The 22362-nt window shown below is 51.1% G+C and overlaps 11 protein-coding genes across 11 annotated transcripts; 6 read left to right on the top strand and 5 right to left on the bottom strand.

The window, feature by feature from the left end:
* Positions 1-466: 466 nt before the first annotated feature.
* POX_c03532 (Signal recognition particle SEC65 subunit) lies at positions 467-1354 on the top strand (the record flags this gene model as incomplete). The annotated part of the gene is made up of 2 exons (XM_050112427.1): positions 467-920; positions 993-1354. The coding sequence occupies 2 exons, from the start codon at positions 467-469 to the stop codon at positions 1352-1354; spliced, it is 816 nt and encodes a 271-aa protein (XP_049969983.1).
* Positions 1355-2528: 1174 nt separating this feature from the next.
* POX_c03531 (uncharacterized protein) lies at positions 2529-3595 on the bottom strand (the record flags this gene model as incomplete). Its single annotated transcript, XM_050112426.1, has 3 exons — positions 2529-3276; positions 3352-3429; positions 3486-3595. The coding sequence occupies 3 exons, from the start codon at positions 3593-3595 to the stop codon at positions 2529-2531; spliced, it is 936 nt and encodes a 311-aa protein (XP_049969982.1).
* A 667-nt stretch (positions 3596-4262) lies between these two features.
* On the top strand, positions 4263-4540 carry POX_c03530 (uncharacterized protein; the record flags this gene model as incomplete). The annotated part of the gene is made up of 2 exons (XM_050112425.1): positions 4263-4398; positions 4467-4540. 2 exons carry the CDS (start codon positions 4263-4265, stop codon positions 4538-4540), a joined length of 210 nt encoding a protein of 69 aa, XP_049969981.1.
* A 104-nt stretch (positions 4541-4644) lies between these two features.
* Positions 4645-6303, top strand: POX_c03529 (uncharacterized protein; the record flags this gene model as incomplete). The annotated part of the gene is made up of 1 exon (XM_050112424.1): positions 4645-6303. The coding sequence occupies one exon, from the start codon at positions 4645-4647 to the stop codon at positions 6301-6303; it is 1659 nt and encodes a 552-aa protein (XP_049969980.1).
* Positions 6304-6421: 118 nt separating this feature from the next.
* Positions 6422-6713, bottom strand: POX_c03528 (uncharacterized protein; the record flags this gene model as incomplete). The annotated part of the gene is made up of 2 exons (XM_050112423.1): positions 6422-6427; positions 6501-6713. The coding sequence occupies 2 exons, from the start codon at positions 6711-6713 to the stop codon at positions 6422-6424; spliced, it is 219 nt and encodes a 72-aa protein (XP_049969979.1).
* Positions 6714-7417: 704 nt separating this feature from the next.
* On the top strand, positions 7418-8802 carry POX_c03527 (uncharacterized protein; the record flags this gene model as incomplete). The annotated part of the gene is made up of 3 exons (XM_050112422.1): positions 7418-7505; positions 7566-8240; positions 8303-8802. 3 exons carry the CDS (start codon positions 7418-7420, stop codon positions 8800-8802), a joined length of 1263 nt encoding a protein of 420 aa, XP_049969978.1.
* Positions 8803-9319: 517 nt separating this feature from the next.
* Positions 9320-10647, bottom strand: POX_c03526 (Sphingolipid C4-hydroxylase sur2; the record flags this gene model as incomplete). Its single annotated transcript, XM_050112421.1, has 2 exons — positions 9320-9897; positions 9957-10647. 2 exons carry the CDS (start codon positions 10645-10647, stop codon positions 9320-9322), a joined length of 1269 nt encoding a protein of 422 aa, XP_049969977.1.
* Positions 10648-12384: 1737 nt separating this feature from the next.
* POX_c03525 (Translationally-controlled tumor protein) lies at positions 12385-13203 on the top strand (the record flags this gene model as incomplete). Its single annotated transcript, XM_050112420.1, has 4 exons — positions 12385-12399; positions 12524-12806; positions 12900-13059; positions 13119-13203. The coding sequence occupies 4 exons, from the start codon at positions 12385-12387 to the stop codon at positions 13201-13203; spliced, it is 543 nt and encodes a 180-aa protein (XP_049969976.1).
* Positions 13204-13722: 519 nt separating this feature from the next.
* POX_c03524 (uncharacterized protein) lies at positions 13723-17599 on the bottom strand (the record flags this gene model as incomplete). Its single annotated transcript, XM_050112419.1, has 9 exons — positions 13723-14791; positions 14881-14914; positions 14966-15055; positions 15112-15182; positions 15258-15567; positions 15630-16650; positions 16710-16749; positions 16813-17363; positions 17435-17599. 9 exons carry the CDS (start codon positions 17597-17599, stop codon positions 13723-13725), a joined length of 3351 nt encoding a protein of 1116 aa, XP_049969975.1.
* Positions 17600-19830: 2231 nt separating this feature from the next.
* On the top strand, positions 19831-21371 carry POX_c03523 (Mannan endo-1,6-alpha-mannosidase DCW1; the record flags this gene model as incomplete). Its single annotated transcript, XM_050112418.1, has 3 exons — positions 19831-19942; positions 20010-20713; positions 20769-21371. The coding sequence occupies 3 exons, from the start codon at positions 19831-19833 to the stop codon at positions 21369-21371; spliced, it is 1419 nt and encodes a 472-aa protein (XP_049969974.1).
* A 113-nt stretch (positions 21372-21484) lies between these two features.
* On the bottom strand, positions 21485-22350 carry POX_c03522 (uncharacterized protein; the record flags this gene model as incomplete). Its single annotated transcript, XM_050112417.1, has 2 exons — positions 21485-22044; positions 22092-22350. The coding sequence occupies 2 exons, from the start codon at positions 22348-22350 to the stop codon at positions 21485-21487; spliced, it is 819 nt and encodes a 272-aa protein (XP_049969973.1).
* Positions 22351-22362: the final 12 nt, after the last annotated feature.

Below are 22362 nucleotides of genomic sequence, written 5' to 3'. Positions count from 1 at the left end.
CGACTGCTCCTGGCGAAAAAGATTCCGATGTTAGGTAGGTTTGAGATTGAAATAAATACACACGAAGCCATCAATGCAAGCTCCATAAACCCATGATTGTTAATCACCCTCGGAAGTTATGACTATGGCTGAAGTATATCGATGCTACTTATAGATCTCAGTTGAATTCGAAGTATGTAATGAAATTTTCGTTTATTTTTGTCTTGAAGTAAAACACCTGCAAAGGAGGGACTCACTTTTTTATACAGGCTGTGGTCAGTCAGCCAGCCTGTAAAAGTAGCTCCTGGTGAGTTGAGAATGTATTCCCAACTACCCCGGATTCCCTGTCCGCAGCAACAACTGGTCAGTTGTCCTCCGCCCGCCGCCCGCCGCCCGCACAGAAGATCAGATGGCCGCAAAGACCACACCTCCCGCACTTTCTTCCTCTCTCCCCTCAATTTCATCCACCCATCACTCTCTACCCACAATGTCGCACCACGCCCGCATCGAAGAGGTGTCTGACTCGGATCCGGATGAGGTCGCACCCTCAGACTCGATGGCAGTCGACTCCATCATCGAGCCCGCGTCAATTCCTAAGCGTGCGAACCCACCTCCCGCCGCACCCTCGCCGATGGCCTCAATGGCCTCGATGGCGCAACAGCTTCCGGAGCCGCAGCGCGAGATCCCCAGGCATTTTCAATGTCTTTATCCAGTATATTTCGACAAGTCGCGCTCGCGCGCAGAGGGTCGCAAGGTCGGCTCTGAGCTCGCAGTCGAGAATCCTCTAGCTCGCGACATCTTGGATGCAGTGCAGATGGTTGGGCTACAGGCCGGATTGGAAGCAGACAAACTTCATCCCAAGGACTGGGCAAATCCCGGCCGTGTGCGGGTACTTCTGAAGAATGAGGATGGTCGGCTGATCAACCCGAAGATCAAGAACAGTGAGTGGCCCCGGGCTCCGCCCGGTTTAGTTTACTGGCTGACCTGGTGACTGACTTATCCCTCGTTTCAAGAGCACCACCTCTACATTCTTGTTGCCCAATATCTCAAGTCTCATCCAACCACCGAGCAATCACCGTACCGCTTGCGAATTCGCGGATTGCCTATGCCTGAGAAGCTCCCCGCAGCTCCCTCCGCCCCGCGGGGTTGGAAGATTGGCAAGATCCTGCCTATCCACTCTCCCGCTTACAGCGGCGGGGGTGTGAGCGACAACCCGTTCAAGGAGGCCATGGCCGAAATGCAGAACATGCAGGGGATGCCGGGAATGCCCTCAATCCCGGGACTGGCAGACATGGCCGCGCTGGGTGGCGGTGAGCCTGCCGGAGCAGGCGGCTCAGAAAAGAAGAAAAAGGATAAGAAGAAGGGCAAGGCCTGATGCTGTCAATGAAAAGCAAATTCTCAGACGTTCTTCATGCATTGCACGGCGCCTGGCGTTATTCTTTCCTTGCTTCAAGGGCCATTGAAACTCCTGGATTTCTTAAAACACCCAGGTCTTCACGATAAGTGGACCGCGTAGGCGAGAGTGCTGTTTATATCTCGCATGGATCTGATTGATATATAGTTATGGACGGGAGAAGCTCGTGAAAACGACACAACGGGCAATTCTCTGGCCCACCTCGCACCGAGACTAGATTTCTCAGTGACCTTTCCACGGGGCGATACAACAGAGCTCTATCAAAACTGAACAGACCCCTTGATCACGCATATGACGGTAGTAAGATTTCCCATGCTAGATCCGTAGTGCTCCAATATAAGCAGTTAGAAGGCATCTAGCCTGAAATGATCTCTCCATTAAGTACCGAGCTGTGACGGTCTGCCGCGCAATTCTAACGTGGATCGTAGGACTGAAGGTCTTTGAACACGTGAGATGCCGTATCAAAACGATGTCGAACACTGAGACAAGATCGCGGGCTCGGCGGAGGTGAAGGATATGGATTATGTGGGGGTGAAGATGGTGGCGTTGGATAGGGATGCCAGCCGGGACTATATTGAACGGGGAGTCTGTTGGCCATCATAACACTATGGCGAAACAGCCTCTTGATCGGCACAGAGATATGGCTGCAGCCAGATGGAGGTGGCTCACTTTATTCAATATGCTCAGGCAAGGAGAGTACCGCGCGCTCGTTTGGGATCGAACGAGAACCACCAGCCTCGGCGTCTGGGCTGCTCACTCACTAGATGCTTTCTAAGAGGACAGGAAAGAGGGGCACTAATATAGGGCTCTCTGGGTCTCTAAAGATATATAAACCAATGATTATTTTCAAATCAACCGTTTTTGGTTTGCTGCAGACATATAGCTTTCGTTACTGTGGAAAATAGGCCAACAATGCTTCGTTCGCTCAAAGGCTTGGTATGAATCAAAGGATTGTTATCCAATTGCCAACCAACAAAGACAGATACAAGACATCTGCACAATTACTGTCCATTCTGTTCACCTAGGTAGCTTTGGCACAGCTCCTGCTTCTTTCAGATTTCGGAAATTTTGACATCCTCCATCCTCCAGCACCTTGTCATTTACATTGCGTCGATTTTAAGACTTGACGTTCCCACTACCTATCGGGAGAGCCGCCATTTCGGTACTGCCATAGTCGGCTGAAATCCTTGACATGTAGCTCTTCATCACCTTGTCCATTCTGAACTTTGCCATTTTGTAGAGCAGTTGCAGGTGTCGGGACTGGAAAGAGATCTTCCTCGGCCGGTTCATTGAGCGTCCCGGTTGCTCTTGAAAGCCCCCTCACATTTTGAGAAATAAGGGCCAGAGGAACATCCACAGTCATATCCATGAATGGATTCGAGTCGAGTACTCTTTTGTCGGGTCCCAGTGTGAACATGTTGTCCAAGTAGTGTTGGTTCATCAAGTGACCCGAGCCGGGCCGAACGAATAAACGTCCGAGATATCGGTTTGGAATGCTGGCGAATCGAAGTATACCTAGCCATGAAACCGGGTCATTCGAGTTGGCATAGTGCTCAATGTAGCTGATTGATCGACGGGTCGACAGCCCGGATAGACCAGATGCACGGCAGGACCTCAGTGGGTTGTTGAAATGATTCGCGGCGTTTCCAAAAGTGTAGACCTCTAGCTGATGGAGCAGATCTTGAGGCAATTCGTCAAGAAGCCAGTCGATAATCAGACCACCTTCAATGCCCCCTTGACTGTGAAGAACGAGGACAACTTTCTCTACTGAAGAATCAAGCAGCGCTCCTTTAATGAGAACGTAAGCTCGCCTTATATCCCCCGTAGCATACGAGAAGCCACGCTGGATCAAACATTCAACAAGATCAAAAAGAATGCCACCACTGTTTACAAAGTTAACTTGGCCCTGAAAACTATGGTGGAAATTGATGTACGGGGGTTGGATCTTTGTCACGTACGTGCGATTGTGTATACCAAGAATCTTCCGTCCAAATGTGTATGACAGTTGATCGATGTTGTTTTGGACCCAGAAATGACTAACTTATTCAGCAGTGGATTTCTAACACAGTGGCAGCGAGATCGATCGACTAACCCGTTTGCAACACCATTAATATAGAGCCAACGCTCCTTTTGATGCCAAGGCTGTTCAATCACTGGAGCTTTGGACTCCAAGACCCGTTGGAAGCCATTCAAAATCAACATAGTGACAGTATAGTTGAATGTCAACGAGACCGCGATGAAAGCAAGGGCCCAGGGTACTGGTATCGGGACGAACGCCAAAATTGGCAAGCAAAGTAGAAAAAGCAACTGAAAGACCGCGAGAAATAGCTGCGTGATCACCGATATCGCGCCTTGCAGTGACAGATGCAACTCGTCGAGTGAGCTCGTTCGTCCGAGACGAAGAGGGAGCACAATCCACGGAAGAGCCCAGGCATATTGGATGGCTAGACAGATATCGCTCCAGAATAGATACAAAGGAGACGCGGTATACGGCAGAGGAGTATTGTTAGATTCTCTTCGCGTAAGACGTATTCGAGTCGCCATAGCCGCAGGTACCTATGTATACAGTGCAAACGAGGTCCTTCCGATATGGATTGACGCCGGAACTGCTGTCCGTAAGCTCCCAGTTCCACCCAGCAAGTAGTCTTCGACAAGCGATGAGCTATACAAAAAAAGAACACACATGAATCTCACAAAATAAACCCGCTTTCCAAGTCAGCTGCGATTGTCATGTGATGGCGCTCAATTGCCGGTTAGCGCGTTCCCCATTTCTCTCGGTTCTGCTGATTTGCGTGATGTATGCCTCGCTTTCTCTCATTGTTGCATTCGTTTTGTCTTCGTCTTGGGAACAGAGGTAGCTTGCAACGTCATGATCTACACATCCAGACTGGCTGTTTCACCAGGTTGCGATAACACAAACCTCGCGGGCGTAGCGTGTCAGGACTCAGATGCTAAGGACGAGGTGCTTGGGGCCCCGCATCTGAGTCATTCGTGTCACATGGACTGTAAGATCATCGTCAGAATACATTCACACCTCACAGACCTTGTCATCCTCACTCACGACATTTTTAAGCTTGCAGTCAGCCCTCCTTCAAAAAAGAGCTCAGATCTCAATCTAGGCTGGTTCCGAACGTGCGGTCTTTCTGATTACTCAAACCAGTCAATCAAGTCAACATCCGCGATTGATGGTGCTAGTTCTGATTAAAATAGATTCGCATCATCGCAGCTGACCACTGTCTCAGTAAGCCTCAATGGCGGGCAACAGCATCATCCAGGAGTTGCAAGTGCCCTGGGAGCGAGATGAGCTTCTGGAGGTACGTACAGGGAAAGCCAAATCGGTATTTGGACTTCCCGATCAATCCGCAATTTTCAAGTCGATTCGCTATGGCCCGGTTGCGGTGGACGAGCTGGGCTGCCAAGGCGATGAGAACGTCTTCGAGCTCCACGGTGGCCCGGAAAGAGCGCTCATGCAATATTGCTCGCGCCATTATGATGCCTGGAGCGAGGAGCTGCCGGGAAGCGCGCACCATTTCCGTGCCGGAGGCTTTGGGGAGAACTTGGTCAGTCGCCGAGCGAATGAACGAAACACATGCATTGGAGATCGGGTTCGGATAGGCCAGACTGTCATTGCGGAAGTGACCCAGCCGCGACAACCATGTTACAAGCTCAACCATCGGTTTCAAGAGAAAAACATGTCGAGACTATCGCAGGAAAGCTTCCGAACAGGCTGGTTCTACCGAATTATTGAGGGAGGGTTCATACAAGCGGGCGACGAAATGGTGCTGCTTGAAAGACCAAATCCCAATTGGACTATTGCTCAGGTCCAGCATTATCTCTACCTCGAAAAAGAGAATTTCGAGGCCATGGAAAAGCTCGCAGACCTTGTTCAACTGGGTAGCGAGATTAAAACAATTTTCAAGAACAGGCTGAAGAAGAATTTCGAAAACCAGGAGCATAGGCTGGTTGGCGATGGCGCTATAGTCGTGGACACGTGGGCAGAGTACCGGCTCGTACACAAAAGACGGGAGACACCGTCGGTCATTTCGCTCAACTTTGAGGCCGTCAAGCCCCAAAATCCAGCCGAGCCAGTTTTACCTGGAACCCATGTTCGGTTGAAATTGGGAGGTCGATTGATCCGGGCTTATTCAGTAGTGGGTGGGGATCGGAACAAATTCATCTTAGGCGTGGCATTGGATAAGTCATCACGAGGAGGGTCTCGTTTTGTGCACGAGAATCTTCAAGAAGGCGACATCATCGGCATCAGCAATTTTGTGACCACCTTTCCCCTGACTGAGAAGGCTGATCGTTATCTGCTGATTGCTGGTGGAATTGGTATCACTGGTCTCATCGCTTCGGCCCGTAAATTGCGGGAGACGAATCAGGTCTATCATCTTTACTATGCGGTTCGGTCTATGGACGAAGTCGCCTTTGAGTCCCTTCTGCAGCCGCTGAATAATCATCTGTCCATATATTGCAGGCAAGAGAGCAAGCCCTTGGACGTACTTGATGTTCTTCGACAGGCTGATGATAATACTCATATCTATTGCTGCGCTGGAGATCGCTTGATGAAGGCTGTACAGGAGGGGGCAAAGCAGCTCGGCCTTCCCGATGGAAATCTTCATTTCGAGTCTTTTCTTGCACAGAGTACCGGGGAACCCTTCTCGGTGGATCTGGTCGAGTCCCAAAGAGCACTGGAGGTGCCAGCGAAGGCAAGTTTGTTGGATACGCTTCGATCGGCAGGATTCGATATTCCATCTTCCTGTGAGGCTGGAAATTGTGGCACTTGCCGAGTAGGCGTGCACGCAGGACGCGTCGAGCACCGGGGGACAGGTTTGTTGGAGAGTGAGAAGGAGACTGCAATGCTCAGCTGTGTTTCGCGAGGCATTGGTCATATCCAGTTGGATTTGTAGATACATACCTTTCTGCCTGTCTCATGGAAGGTGTTCCTGCTCGATTTTACATCAACTTGACACGCAAATATTAGATTTCAGGGATGTCTGCTCGCTCAGTAGATCCGAATAATCAGTATCAAGACTAGCAAGACATGGAGCAGAAATAGTAGATCGGAGCTAGTAACCGGACACAGAAAGCCAAGGGATTTTCCCACCTGATCGAGCAGGGGATCCAGAGCAAGATCGATCAGTCTCATCACATCACGCAGCGCATTGGCGCCGATATCGATGAAGAAGATAAGAGCATCAACAGGAACTATGGTGATATTGGCGAGAATTTGTTGTAAGGATCGGACCAGTCTTCGCCGTAATTCTGTCAATTTGTTGGAGGCAATACCTATAATCGTGTTGACATGGTCAAGGGTCATCTTTGCCAGTTGTGCGTGCGAATATCTCATTTGGGGACAGAAGGTGGTGGAGGATTTGCTGCCTGTGTGTCCAGAAGTCAATTTCAATCAGAGATTCATCAGAGCAAAATAGGCCTCGTTTTGTCAGGTGTTCCATTCGTCCCTATTCAAGGGCATGTCGACGTGTCTGGGGTCACAAAGATGCAGTTCATGAAAACAATGTCCACCAACCCTAGAAATGATCTTTCATCATTATTCAAGCTTAGTTCCCGCACAACAAAGGCCCCAAGATTATCATCCACTGGATTCAGTAGATATCAAACTCCTAAGCATTCGTGGTAGGCTCGAGACAACACCAAGTTACCTGATAAGGCGGTTGTCCATGATTCGAAACAATGCAATTCAGATAGGTAGTTGCTAACAGGCAGCAAAGAACAATGCAAACCCTTGTCGATTGTGCTCACATGGAAGAGCAAACAATTGCGATAATATACAAAGATGAAAATGGGTTCCCAAGATCTTTGTTAACCTGGTGAGTTTGCTTCTCTCATGTGCCCTCGTTCTTTTACCTCCAACTCTCACTTCTCAACTCCTCTCACTTCTCAACTCCTCTCACTTCTCTCACTCCTCCTTCCTTCGCCACACCTCGCATACATTTTTCTTATCTCACTCTACTTTTGCAATCAGTTCCTCAAAGCCAGGAAATCATTATTCTCTCTCAAGTCATGTTGAATCTGCTCGGAAAGACCGCAGGGTCGAGAAATGTCGAAGTCACGAGCCTGGCATTCGATTGTGGACACCCGATGTCAAACTGTAGGTCACAATCAACTACCGACGTGATTAATCTTAGGAACGGGCTAACAGTCGAGCCAGATTCGGGTTCTGACTTTGTTCCAACCTTGAGCAAGACACTCCACGACCAGATTCGGGAGTTGATCAGAGGGCTTCCAGAGGACTTGCACCAGCGGAGTGCGTCTTCCAGCAACATGAGGCCCTTTGGTGAGCTGTGTGGCCAACACAGCTTCCTGAATCATGAGCTGGTCGATGGAATCTTTCGTCTCATCAAACGCGAAGTTACGTCCCACTTCCGCCAGCTCGACGCGTACCCGAAGTTGATAGAGCCCGTAGAAACGGCTATTCTGCATCGCCTTCGGGCGTTGAGGGGTCTCTGGACAGAGCCACGCGCAAATGGAATCACTCCTCCGGATGCCTGGCCATATCAACCGAATCAGTGTGCGGCTTGTGTACTGGCATGCATCGCTGTGAATAAGGATGTTCTCTGCAACCTTCGAGTCGTGATCCAGTCTCGCACCAGGACACGCAGACATCAGCGCCCGCGGAAGCTGGCCCTCTTTGTCGACCATTGCATCAATCGTTTCAGTCCCAATGAGGCGGAGGATGTGCGTCACACAGCAGACCAGCTGGCCCTAGGAATGAAGCGAGCCCGCAAGGCCTGCGTCAAGGCGTATCTGAGCGACCGCCAGATTGACCCAAGCAGTCCATCCCGGCGTAAGCGTCATCAGCGTCGCCATTCCAAAAGGAAAGGTGGTTCGTCCCAAACCCGCACCCGCGTCGGGGATAACTGACAAGAAATGAGCTGACCAAGGTAGTTTCAGACGCACGCCACCGATCTGAGAGTGTGATGTCGCTTGACTCTGCGAAGAGCCCCGTGACAGCGTCGGCTCTGCGGCTGGATCTCCTAGACGTGCAGTCGAGTCCCGATAGCGCGTCTGATTCACCGAGCAGCTTGTGGGATGATTCCGATAATGGTCGAATTCGAAGATCTCGAGCCCCAAGTCCTGAGTTTTTGGCCTCACATCTGGATGAGAGACAATTCCCCTCCTCCCAAGGCTCAACGATGTTCCCATGTCAGACATGGGGCGTTCTTGAAGAGCAGTCACCTTCTGCTTTTTATGAACAGCTCGCGCGCAATAATCCTTATTCTCAAGCGACACCAATTCCAGGAGGTACTTTTGTTCCCCTGAGAGCTCCTGTCGGCGGCCGATACACAGAGTCTAGTTCGGTGTCGTCTCCAATCGGAGGCTCAGGATCGAAGAACTCTCTTGGCTGTTGGACTGACGATGAATGTAAGAGTGAAATTTCGTTTTGACCAGGGGCTAGGGGCTAAGTCCGTGAGGGATGGAGATTGTCTGACATGGATCATCGGAATTGGGACTGGAAACAGGAAAGAGTGATAGAGAAAAATATAACATAAAACGAATTACTGGCACCTTCTTAGGTATTGTTCTGCACAAACCATTTGAAAACGCATGCAATTTGACAATGCGTCGAAATATAAGCACCGGTTGATATTGGAAAAGGAGAAAATGAAATAGACATTATAAACAATAATCTGAGATCATAGCGTGGTACATCCACCCAACGGCGCATTGGCCTACACATTCTCTCTGAGTATTAATACACGGGATCATGAATCCCATTTACACATGAAGCTGATCAAGAAGAGAAGAAGGGGGAAGGGGGGGGGGGGGGGGGGGGGTGAAGGGGATGAAAGGGCCCGAAGCCGTCCCGTGGAGGTGGCCTGCAGCTCCGGAGGCTACTGAGCCAAATGCAATGCAGAGAAGGCTAGCAAAACGGAAAGACAGTTCTCGAACATCAAGAAATGACTATTTGTGAAGCACACTGCCGGGAACACCATGACTGGGGCCTTTCAGACTATCTACTGTCTTTCGTCGAAAACGAGTTCTCGTTGCGGGACCGTCAGTAGAGACCACAACTCTTTCCGGTTCACGCTCTTGAGGGATAGTCAAGATCGGCGTCTCAATCTTTGCTTGGTTGATTTCAGAGTCCAGCTGCTTCTGCGCATTCTCACGTGCTCGCTCGTATCGAAGCTTGGTCTCACCCTTCCATTGCGTGTTGAGGAGCCGATCCCAGAAAGTGAAGAACGGCTGGGAGAAGTTGGTCTTGATACCCCAGCTTTGATGGTGAATGTCGTGATAAGCAGCATTGTTGGAGGTGACGTGCTGCAGAGGATCCCATGGGAAAGCATAACCGCAATGGTCGTCGACGGTTTTGATAGTGGAGAAAGTAAAGAACAGCATGCTCTGACGGCTGGTCATCCCCGAAACCAAGTACCCGACGCCAGTACCCGCAGTATCCAACAAAAACCCTTCGACAGGATGGTTGTACAGAGCACCGAACGCGTAGGGTACGTAGAGACGGTGGTGGCGTGAGTGGAAAGTTACTACCAAAATATGTCAACACCTTGGTTATAATTTTTCGAAAAGAATTCATCAGACTTACCGTAGAGCCAGCGATTGAGGTGCATTGCACGGTGCAGGAAATATTGCCAGGTATCCAAGATCGATACGGCGAGAGCGAACTGGAAGCCTGGAATCAAGTACCAATAGATGAAACTCGCCACAGAGAGCTCCCAGCTTGCAAATGCAGGAGCCATGGCCTGGGCTCCGTTATCGAGAACAACGGACTGCACCAATCCCGGATAAGAGCCACCCGCAAGTACGCCGGCGAGCATTGAGTGCCCGTTCTGATACATGGATTTGGACAAGCCGAGCGCGTCCACCCCAACAAATGCTAAAGTTGATGGGATCGCTTTTTGAACGAGTCGCAGGCGTGTAGCCCACACAGCCACATCATGTTCTTCCCGACCCACCACTTCGGCCGCATCAAAGTAGGACATTGCATATCCGGCGATTGTCTGAATAATCTGTTGCAGAACCACATCACGGATCACCTCCCACCGGGTGACTTTGTTTCGCTTGAGAACTTCAGCTGGGGTATGCAAGCGATATTGTTCAAAATAACCGTTGACGTCGATAAAGTGGTATATCATTGACAGGCCCCAGTAGGCGATGATGGGCAGCATCAGCGCCAGGACATTGTCGGGAATTGGCGGAAGAAGCGGCTCTCGCACCGACAGGGTGAAAGTTGGCAGTGGAGGGAGGTCATACACGACCGAGGCGTTACCAGCCATGATCGGGAATTCACAAAGATATTCACGCCGCTGTTGGGCCAACTGGCAGCAAACAACCCCCAAAGGAAGCTGAAGATGACGGAGCCGCCTCCGTGGGTCGCAAGCAGAGTGGGTTCAAGGGACAAGCAACGAAGCAGACAAGAAATGGTTCGAGCACCGAATTTGCGATCGAGCCGTCAAGGAAGCGTGTGTTTGTTGAAGTGCAATCGCGTCGGGAGGGGAGACTGAGGGGGATGGAGGCCGTCGGGTGCGACGAGGGGAGCGCGATAAGAATATCTTCAGCGAGGGGAATGAAGAATGAAAAGAAGGCCAGGGCGTCCGAGGAAAAGATCCGGAGGAGGATCCACGCGGATCAGGAGGCAAACAGGCGCCAACATCCGGTGGCGCCAGACGGATGCGGCCCTGGACGGTACCAGATCAGAACCGTAATCTTTCCTGTCTAGGCCCTTTCTCGGGGGGAATGGCTCGGGTTAGATTACAGCCTCTGTAACAATATGTAAATTGACAGCCTTCGTATCTGAACATGCAAACTTGGGCAGTAATCAAGGAAGAGACGCCTGTAGGTCCGGGTACGAGTATCTCACAACTCAACTTGCTGGAACAATCCCAGCTCATAAGCAATCTGATGCATTCATTATGACAAGGATGCAGATGAGCTTCACTCTCGATGAATTCAGGCACTGCATTTCTACCGCCCAGATAGTCAAAATACCCAGCGTCCAGAACTTGTTCCACGGCCTGCCAGCTGGGCACCCACGCAAGTCACCTCGATGAGGGTATTCTGATGAAGGAGAACGGGAAATTGGATCTTGTTTACAACCTTGTCTGTTTAGATTGCCACCAGAGTACTACCTAGGCTCGTGTCAATGGATCCATGACTTAACAGGCTTTGCCAGTGTTCCACTTGCACATGTTTTGGTCGCAAAATAGAGCGCAGTACTGCAAATGGTCGGCGGGAACTGTGCATGGACAATGGAGACTTGGAGTACTGTCAGCGACTCCTTCGGAACGCATGAATCTTGCCCGGATCATCAGGGAAACGGATATCTTTTTTTTGGCAATCATGCCATGGGGCCAAATTGGAAAGGAAGAGCCGCCCAGCCTATAGAACGGAGAGACGGACAATTTATGAAACCGAGATGTAGCAAACCTACCTAACGCCATGTGCGTGATCGCCCAGTCAGCCTCTGACTCGAGGACGGTAAAAGCGACTCATATTGTAACGAGTACCTTTCGAAGAATAGTAGATTCGTAGGAACCGTCTTCTGCCTCGTCCAGAATTTGCGAGATCAGAATGGAGTTATGTACAGGCACTGCACGCACGGGCAGTCCAGTACCTTACCGTAGTAGTACACATCAGATGCGTAAATCATCCCATTCGGGATCTTTGGACCCATTTCTAAGGCCATATATCCCAATTGACGCGATGCTGAATTTCTCGGGCACTTCAAGCCCAGGTCCCTCTACGAACATCCAATTGCCATGTCTTCAACCAGGCTAATGAACAAGGTGAACAAGGAAACGTGGGGTGCGGATCATGAGACATTTGGCCGCAAAAAGGGACCTGCCACTGCAATTCTCGTGACTGACCAGAAACAAACAGCACAAACTCCCCCACCAACCAGCCGCCACTAAAAAAAAACTTCATTTCCCCTCCTTTTCTCGAATTTCTTTCCCCTCTCTCCCAACATCAATCCATACCCCCTTTGAGACCTTCATCACTTCTCAACCGCCGCCATGATTATCTACGAGGTATGTTTGAATTACGAGGCATCTCTCTGAAGTCTTCCGTGCCTGTGGTAGCCATGAGCCGTTACAGGTGAAAAGGGGGAAAATAAAGATGCGAAAGACCAAAATAATAACATACATGTAATAGGACATCCTTTCCGGAGACGAGATTCTCTCGGACACCTTCAAGATCACCCCCGCCAAGGACTGCCCCATTCTCTGGGAGACTGACTGCCGCAAGTACCTGAAGAAGAAGAACGAGGACTTCGAGCTTGCTGGTGCCAACCCCTCCGCTGAGGAGGCCGGTGAGGAGGGTGGTGATGACGAGGCCGTCATGGTTCACGACATTGAGGACCAGTTCCGTCTTGTCTGGCTCAAGACCGAGGAGGGTCTCAAGCCTTCCAAGGACGCCTTCAAGTCCCACCTCAAGAGTATGTATCCTTGCCCTTCGTCTTCCCCGACTTCGCGATAACTTGCCCAAACCGGGTTCTTTCAAATGTCTGACATGTGCCCTTTCACTCTAGGCTACCTCAAGAAGCTCATGAAGAAGCTTGAGGAGACCGGTGCCAGCGCTGAGTCCATTGCCGAGTTCAAGTCCAACGCCCCCGCCGCCATGAAGAAGATCATTGCCAACTACGACAACTACGATGTCCTCATGGGCGCCTCTATGGACGGTGATGCCATGTAAGTAGCCTGTGTGGGCTTTCTACTGCGTGAATTTACCGCTGATCTGATTTGTCTAGGCACGTCCTGATTGACTTCCGTGATGACGGTGTCACTCCCTACGCCACTGTCTGGAAGCACGGCTTCAGGGAGGTCAAGGTCTAAACGTCTCCTTCCCTGGCCGACCTTTTCAAAATTGGACTTGACATGAAGAACGAGAAAACCCAACGAGGAAGCGCGAGCTGACTGGCTTTGTGTCTGGAATCCTCGCGGGAACCAATCCTTCCCTTCGCTGGATGTCCGCTCGGCTCTGGCTGTCACCACCATCGCATCTTCGTACCACAATTGACTGGTCGATCTGATCGTCAAGAGTCACGCATCACGAATCAATAAATCGTCACGTTTCCCATCTACAGAATATACCTTACTTTATCTACAAACACTCGCCAATGGCCTGTTGTTTGATTCTACAACGATTTTTCTGATTTCATGGTAGACGAATTGGTTCCAGTAGAATATCTTCTGTTTGATCCTAAGGTAAATGTACAGGATCGATGATATCTGCTGATCTGGCCCTCTCTTATAGAGCTGCAAGACGGACACATTTCCACGTTGGTTACGTATCGAGAATCAGTATGTCACGCTTGATTATCATGATGCTGTTCATTCCACGCAATATCACGCCTAGAACCCTGCCCAGTCTCCAGACGGCATCTGTGGATTTCTTGGGCCAGGATTGATCCACGAAGCCGCCGAGTTGCTTCCATTTCCCGCAGATGCAGCGTTGGAACTTCCACCGAACGGTGGATTAGCAACACTCGTCCCAGAGGTCAGTGTGGGATTGGCAAGGTCCAGCCCAGAGACTGGGTCTAGTTCCATCAATTCGTCAGCAACAGGGAGATGCTGCCCAAAGACAGCGTCCCACTGATCCCAGTCAAAGTTCAAATTCGGATCCACCATCGAAGGCGGAGTTGGAGCACTCATTTGAGCTGGATACAAGGGCTTGGAATCTATGAATGGCATGGTGCAGGCAAAAGCGGAACTCGATAAATATTGACCCGCATCTTCCTCCGAAAGGGCAGGGGCAACGGCGGACACCGAACTGGAGCCCGAGGCTCTCTGAGGCACAGCTGACACAGCAGAGGATGGCGGAAGAGTGCCTGGCTCAAGCGCCATGGCGGCGGTAGAGGGTGGGTCTTTTTGTGGAGTGAAGGAGGGTGCAGAAGTTTGGGCTGCAGCGGGGAGCTCGTACGAAGTGCGCGCAGACGAGCCAGGCACGCTGAAGGGTACCAATTTTGTCGGCCCAGGTTGAATTTGGGATCGAGTCATGTCGTAGAACATGCGAGTGAACTCGGCAGGTTGACGGCCAGGAATCACAGGCGGGCGTGGGGACCCGACAGACAAGGAGCCAGGTGAGCCGGGGGGAGAAGTCTTTCCCGAATCAGGGAGATGCTGGCTCGTGCCAAGTGACTCCCTGGCGGGTATTTTAACGCTCGCATAAGCTTGGTCTTGCTCTGTCCAAAGGATCTGCGGGTCCAACCCTGCCTTCTGCCATGCTTTTTGGCGCAGACGACGGATCATGTCCCAGGCTTCGCGTCCGCCATCTTTCAGCGGTCTTTGTATGGTGATTCCGTCTTCACCACCCACCACCCCGCCGTCCGGCCCAGAAAGAGCTAAGATTCGATCAATGAATGCGCGGGAACGCGTTGCCTCGGGGCTGTATGGTCGCTCGTAAAGATCAATAAGCATGATCCTGGAAACGGTCAGCGAGAATGAAGTAGAGGTGGGACACTAAGGCAAGAGAGAGGCAGAGTACTGCACCTCCCGGGCGACCACACTTACATTGTGGCGTGCATGGGTTGATGATTGCTATATTCTGCTCAGCCATTGCATGAACTTCTAGTCAGCAAAGTAGAACATAACATACCCCGGCCAACTCCACTGAAATGGTTGAAAGTCAGGATCGGTTGCCAGTTGAATGAACTTTTCCATAAAGCCGTGACAATGACGAAGCGCACTAAGAAAGTCAGACGGCAAGACTTTGATGAAAAGTTTCCGAGATGATACTCGTACCTTTGGCGGGCTGCCGGCCATATTCGGCTGTGCGCATTTTTGAGAAAGGGCTGATAAGCAACGCAAAAAGCCTGCATCCACATATGAGCGAAGTTCAAACGCTGAAGCTGGATGGGAAAGATATAAATCGAACTTTATCAATGTACAAGGACAGCATAATCTTGGCCCACCGATGATACGAGACGAGGACCCGGGTGTGGTATTGTTCTGCGCACCCCCCACGACTCTCTCCTGGAAGTGTCGATCCGCGACCAGCCTCCTCGGGGGAGTCAGAAATAGATGGGGTTCTTTCCGACACCTGAGGCGAGGTTTTGTTCGCCGGGCATTCTGGAATTCGATCAACGATTGAGTTCAGCTTGTTTTGTAGGTCCAAGAGGATGGTCCGTAGCTCCTCCATGTCCCTCCGAGTCACGGGTTTGGTGCCCAGTTGAATACGAAGAATGCGCCGCACAGCACCTGAACATGCGAAGCAGTGAGTTTCGCATCCCGAAGAGCGTGTTGAATTCATAAATACTTACGTGCCATGGTGTATTTTCCCCTCGCCGTCAGGTAGAAGACATTGACCATCGATGACCCCCCGCAGACTGATGGGTCATCTGGATTGTCGGGCTCCCTTTGCTTTGAAGCGACCCTACCCTCGTACTCCTCAGCAACTGGTGTGCCGAGCAGCGTATCTTTGACCTCGCTTGTTTCCCGCACATCCCAGTAGCTTTCATCGCCAACAAGCGGTGGGAGTCCACTTGACATGGCAACAACACCGTCCATGTGCATGATATGCCACCAGAGGCGTCGCCGATATTCTGCTTCGCTGGTCTCAATCCCAAAGTTTGCCGGGTCACGGTGGAGGCCCATCGTTTGAGCCACCCGCATGGCAAGGCTGACGAACAGACTGCTTTTCAATGGCTCTTCTTCTTTCGATAAGATTGTCTGTACGATGAGGTATGCTGCGAGACCATGAAGTGAAGGACTGCGAGGGAATGAGATCTTGGTCAACCATCGAGTCACCTCTTCACTATATCTTGATGACAAGGCGAACCGCGAAGGCGTATTGAACTCGGCTTTGATGGTTCTGATGGAGATAGTCACGGATCCTCCATACCAGATCGCATAGAGAAGTGGAATAAACGACGGATTAGGACAGAGTGATCCCGAGTAGCTTGTATAATCGTACCATTCCCAGAAGGCGCGGTATTGTTTGAGGACGGTTGGGGGGTGAACTACGGGACTGATAGCGTGCACGCCGGACATGAAACCTTTGTACAAAATGTGACTTTGCCGGTGTGTTGGCACATGGTCGAGCATCTCTGGTTCCACGCTTCTCTCGGTAGTCGAAGGAGAGTCACCAGACGAGAAGAGGATGGATTGCTGGAAAGAGCCGCCATGACCGTGAGAGACGGGGGAACGAAGGGGACTTTCCACAGATTCGATCCGTTTGCCTCGAGCACTTCCAGTATAGTCGCTAGATTCCATGTGTTCATTCTCCGAAGAGGTCTCGTGTGACCGGGGTTGGCCTCTGAGCAGTTGATTGAGGTCATTGATCTAAACTTTAGATTAGCCATGCCAATGGCAAATAATATTTCTCACCAATGGTCACCCACCTCATTTGATATGTACGCCCAATACGTGGTACCCACATATCTAGGTAGGGATTGTCTTAGAGCTGCACGGTATGCACGAGAATTCATTCAAACCTGCACTTACCGGGATCGTCCACCATCATCCAAGCTCAAATGGCCCAGATTGAGACTACCAATTGGGTCGACGAGGTCAGTTGGAGGACCCGATGGGATAGGGAACTCATCGCCACTTGAGTCCGCGGTTTGGCGATGTGGACTGGACCGCCTGGAAGACAGCGGTGGTCCCTTGAGAGCGCTACTATCTTGTTGCAAATGTTGCGCAACTGCTGGGTTTACGGTGCCCTTCTCTGCCAATACCTTTTTCTCCGCTTCTGCGAGCGCACGGGGATTGCCGCCAATGCGCTCGATCATAGACATGAGTTTGTCCAGTCGGGCTTCAATGGCATGCGGGTTATCTCTGTAGTTTCCTGGCGACATTGCCTCGGTAGGGTTGTCGCATGTCGATTGCCCCTCGTCCACTTCATCTGTGAGTGGGTGCGACTGCCCTCTCCTCCTTTTCAAACCATGCGTCTCCCGCGCGAACTCGTCGCGCCGCCTGTCGGCTTTTCGCGACGCCGAGGCATCGTAGGTGCACTCGGTCCCGGTTTTTGCGCAGTTGCCGCATATCGGATGAACCTGATCGCACGAAGAGGCGCATGTGAGATCGTGATAGGAAAATGCTCACTCAAACACCTACAAGTACTTACCTTGTCACATTTTACCTTGCGCCGGCGGCAAGTGTGGCAGCTGTAGCTTGCTCGATTTCGAGTAATCTGGCGGCCGCCCGCAAGCGGTGCTCGCGCCGAAGAGGAAGCGCGTCGGAGGCTCGATTCAGTGACTGCTGGATGATTTGTCGCAGAGTCAAGGTCCATAATCTTATGCTCTACCTTCTGGTGGCCGAATATCAGTCAATGAACACCCTTCAAGATCTTAGATGCGACGGAGTGGGATGTTCGAATCTAATTTGAAGTGACCACCAGCTTGCGACGAGCGCATTGCGGGGGACCCGCAAGCCCCGGAATTAATTCCTTGAAAATCAGGCATAACAAATAGTGTGATGCCACTTCAGGTGAACCCCGTTCTCGATTGTATCGAAATACTCCAGAAATGTGTTGAACAGCCATTCTATAGGAAAGACAATGATGAGACTCACACAATTGAGTTATTTTCATTTGGAGTACATTGGCGTAGCTTGTCTTTTGACTTCACAGCGACCAATGCAGACACATGCTCGGTCGATCACCTAGTAACAGGGAGTGGACAGCTTGAGATAGATAAACCAATTGAAGGCATCCATATAACGAACTATATCGCCGGACGTCCCGCAACTCAACCTTAATAGTCATGTCAATACCCATATGGATGCTCGACCAAAAATTCTCCATTGCCGACGAACTTCACCTATTCCCGTCCTACCTTGCCCAGGCTCGCAATTTGAAAGGTCAATCATGAAAGGCTCCCATCGGATGACAAGCATCAATGATTGAAGGTGAACTGGTCAAATCCGCGCGACATCTCTACGAGTTTATTCTGAGTAGCCTTGCGCGTGCAGCACCAGCTCTGCTGTGGCATGACGCTACATTGACGCTGAGAGACGCCCATTATCAAATGATTCTTGGACCTTTATCCTCGCTGATCGTGGCCGCTTCACGAAATGTTTTTCTGAAATAGGGCTGTCTCGTCATCGGCCTCTCTCCTCCTCCTGGCTTTGTCGGACGTAGAGTGACTTTTCTCGGACTGGCCCTCCATCGGCACCTTAAGCATCACTTACCTACCCACGTCATATTTTTGGTATCCATTCAAGGGGCGGTGCACATTTCAATGGCCATAGGTCGTCCTCAACCTTGTTCCACTCGACGGATGGAGAGGTGCGCGCCTGCTCAGGTGAAGTTCAGCAGTACCTCCACTGCCCTGACGATCCGCACTCGGGAGGGTTCGGTTTCTACAGGGTCCTCTCCATGTAGGCTTGGCGTCTCCCAGACAAAAACACTGGCCCGATGCGCTACGAGTGTTACATATTTGGAGTCAAAATCTTCATCATCACCGAACAAATGAGTGTCAAAATGGACACTAATTTGGTCAAGCATAGGTGGGTGTCGACTCAAGACAAAACCTGCGCCGGCGATGGCTTCGTTCGGTTTCCGATACCCGTCAGGCAGCAGTGAATTCACTCTTTCGACTCCCTACTCCTTGGCGAGACCGCCAAATGGGCATTTGTAATTCCGGTGGTCTTCATGCGGAGAGGCTTGGCAAATACCATTTTGGAGAGCGGTTTTTCTCTCATTCGCGACCAACCTCTTAGTCCTTTTGCGCCAACACGATGTCTCCACATTTGCAACCGCCCACTTGCCTCTATGAGATGCAAAGCTCTCTGTAATCAAGGCTGATAGCTCACATGTCTCACGAATACGATGTCTTGATCGATTAACGAGGAGTCTCAACCAAAACCAGTCTGCCCAGACAGGCGGACTTGGCGCGGACGCGGCCAGCGGAGCTCCTCGGTAACCCTCAAAGGTTGAAACTCCTCCAGGGCTTCCGCGATTGGCTGCCAAGACGCGCCCAAGACAAAGCAGGTGGTGTGTATTGCTCGCTCCTACTGGATGCGGAGGACATTATCCTGTTGGATGAAGCTGGACTCATTTCAGGAGCTGTCTCTGCTCCATAGAAACTCTGGGCAGTGGCTGTGTGAATCATCCATGTTCCGCCAGCAAGACTGCATCCCTTTGCAAGCCTGTCTTGTCTAAAATGGAATCGTCAAGACCAAGAAGGGTCTTTGGTTGCTTTTAGCGCCGGCCTCGATTACAAGATCTTGGGAAGCCCCTCTTTTGGTTCTTCACAATAACATGGGCATGAAATGTGTAAACCTGAGTTGAAGTGTTTATTTTGATTCACTGCCAGGGCGAGAGCTCTTCGTAGGAAATCAATCCTTCAATCATTTCCCCTCCATTTCTTCACAGTCTTATTCACATTCACTCGTTCAGGTGTGAGGTTTTGGTCAGCGTCTACAGAGTCAAATCGAAGTGTGTGGCGACAACCACACATCAGGTCGCTTGAGTCTCAGCGAAACTTTCGTTTTCATTTTCTTCTAAGAGGAGTAATTGTCATGGCGTATAAAAGCGCTGGCGCCGCGTCATGGCTTTTCCGGTCGCTTGTTCTATCAGGTATCTTCTTACAGGTCGGGGCAGCAGGTGTACCGCTTGACCTGGACAACGATGGTAAGTTCACGAAGATTTGACCAGCGGACAACATTTTTTGGCTGGGTCAATTCACTGACATGGCCAGAGTCAATCAAATCGGCGGCCAGCAGAGTCGCCTACGACTTGGTGACGTTCTACACGGGCAACGACACGGGAGATGTTCCTGGAAACCTGCCAGATCCATACTACTGGTGGGAGGCCGGGGCGTTTTTTGGGGCACTGGTCAATTATTGGGCTTTCACCGGAGACACAACCTACAATGCGATCACCGTCCAAGCTCTTGAACATCAAGCTGGCCCCAAGGGAGACTTTATGCCATTGAACCAGACCTATACCGAGGGCAACGATGACCAGTCTTTCTGGGCCATGTCAGCGATGATGGCGGCTGAGCGAAACTTCCCCCACCCCGTCGCCTCGGATCTCGACTGGCTGGGCATGGTGCAAGGTGTATTTAATCAACAAGCTCACCGATGGGATAACTTGAGCTGTAATGGTGGACTCCGCTGGCAGATCTACACGTGGAACGCGGGATACGGCTACAAAAACACCATCTCGAACGGCGGCTTCTTTGATCTTGCCGCGCGACTGGCCCGATACACCGGCAACACCACATATGCCGATTGGGCTGACAAGGTTTGGGATTGGTCGGAAGCCGTCGGGCTGATCACTCCAGATTTCCAAATCTACGATGGTACAACAGATGTATCCAACTGTTCTTCGTATGACCGCACGCGGTGGAGCTACACCGGTGGTATTTGGCTTCATGGGGCTGCCGTCATGTATAACTATGTAAGTGGTCGCTGAGAAGGAAGACATCGCCTTCGAGACTAAGTGACATCTACAGACTCTGTCCCTCTCCGCGGGCTCCCCTTCCGGTTCATCTGTCAAGTGGAGAACGCGACTGGATGGGCTGCTCGTGGCTGCCAATCACTTTTACTCCAAGGACCCCAATGGCGCTCAAGTCATGCACGAGCCTCCATGCGAGTCCATCAAAAGGTGCAACGTGGATCAACTGTCCTTCAAGGCATATCTATCCCGTTGGCTGGCCGATGTCATTCAACTAGCTCCTCATACGTACGACGAGATCACGGCCAAGGTTCGTTCGACCGCAAAGGCTGCCGTGGGTCAATGTCTGGGAGGGAAAACCGGGACTTATTGTGGCCATCAATGGTCGAGCGGCAAGTACGATGGGACCATTGGCGTGGGCCAGCAGATGGGTGTTCTGGAGGTTCTTCATGGACTTCTCGCATCCAAAATCAGCGGTCCCCTCACCGCACACACTGGGGGTACCAACGAGGGTAACAGTTCCGCTGGCACAGCTCCGGACGAAACGGATACGGAGATCTTATTCTCTGTTATCACGACGGGAGACAGAGTCGGTGCGGCGTTTCTGACCACCCTCCTGGTCGGTTTGATACTCTCTGCGATCTACGTGATGATTAATTGAACGAACCGTGAGGCTAGGAGTGATCGCTTGCCTGTGTTGACTTATGCTCGAAACCAAAAAAAAAAGAATCACTTCATGAAATCAAGAGAATTGGCCAAAGAGAAAGTGAGACATCAAGATGGTAAGCCTCGCGTAAACGCAATGAATCCCCTCACAGAGATTGTCATGCCAATGGTATCTGGGATCTCGTCCGCAAGCCCTGTCCTTCGCAGATTGGATACTCGGACCAATTCAAGTAGCTTTCCCGAGATCGTTGCATCATGCCTGTCCCTGATTGACAGACTCTTCCGAACCTCTTTAGGTACGTAATCGGAACGTTGTCCAGTGTCCGCTGTTGCAGACGGGCTGCATCCGAATCCCCGTCTTACCGAGCACAATCTGATGAAAACCCAGAAGCAAGTCGCCTCAAGCGGCTGGTCTCTCTGCAGACGCGAGCCTTGCAGGAAGAGACATTCGGAATGCTCGGCAATGGTGTCGGGCTGAACTTTAGCCTGAATGGCTGCAGCTTCCCAGTCTTCCGTCAATCGAGGACTGCAAAACCCAGTTGACTTGGTGGGCTTTGGGATTTTAGTTTGATCGGCCAGGCTCTTCCATCGCAAACAAACCTTGATGCGACTTATGCAATTGACGGTGCCTAATTTTGCCGGGTGGAGGAATCGCCCATTTATGCAAGCTGTCGTCATCGTAGGTGGTCGCCATACAATCAGCCTAAAAGCTCACTAGCTTCGACGCAAAGCCAGAAGCCGTCTGCCGTTCTTGTTCTCCACAATACTACTGGAACATTGGAGAACTCTCCGCATCGTCTGGAGAGGTTGAGCTGCCGGAAGAGGAGATCGACCGCGACAGTTGCCATCTTGGGCCGGAATGTGGGGGTGAAGTGAACAGGACAGGCCAACGTGATCCCACCCGCTGCAAGGCGTGGATGCTTCTTCCTCCGACCACTCTCGACTACTCGAACGTTGCCGGCCGGTGTGCTCATCATGCTAATGTG

Source organism: Penicillium oxalicum, chromosome III (assembly GCF_001723175.1).
Source record: "Penicillium oxalicum strain HP7-1 chromosome III, whole genome shotgun sequence".
In the NCBI taxonomy this organism is placed as follows: Eukaryota; Fungi; Ascomycota; class Eurotiomycetes; order Eurotiales; family Aspergillaceae; genus Penicillium; species Penicillium oxalicum.
This window is presented reverse-complemented; position numbering and strand designations above follow the sequence as displayed.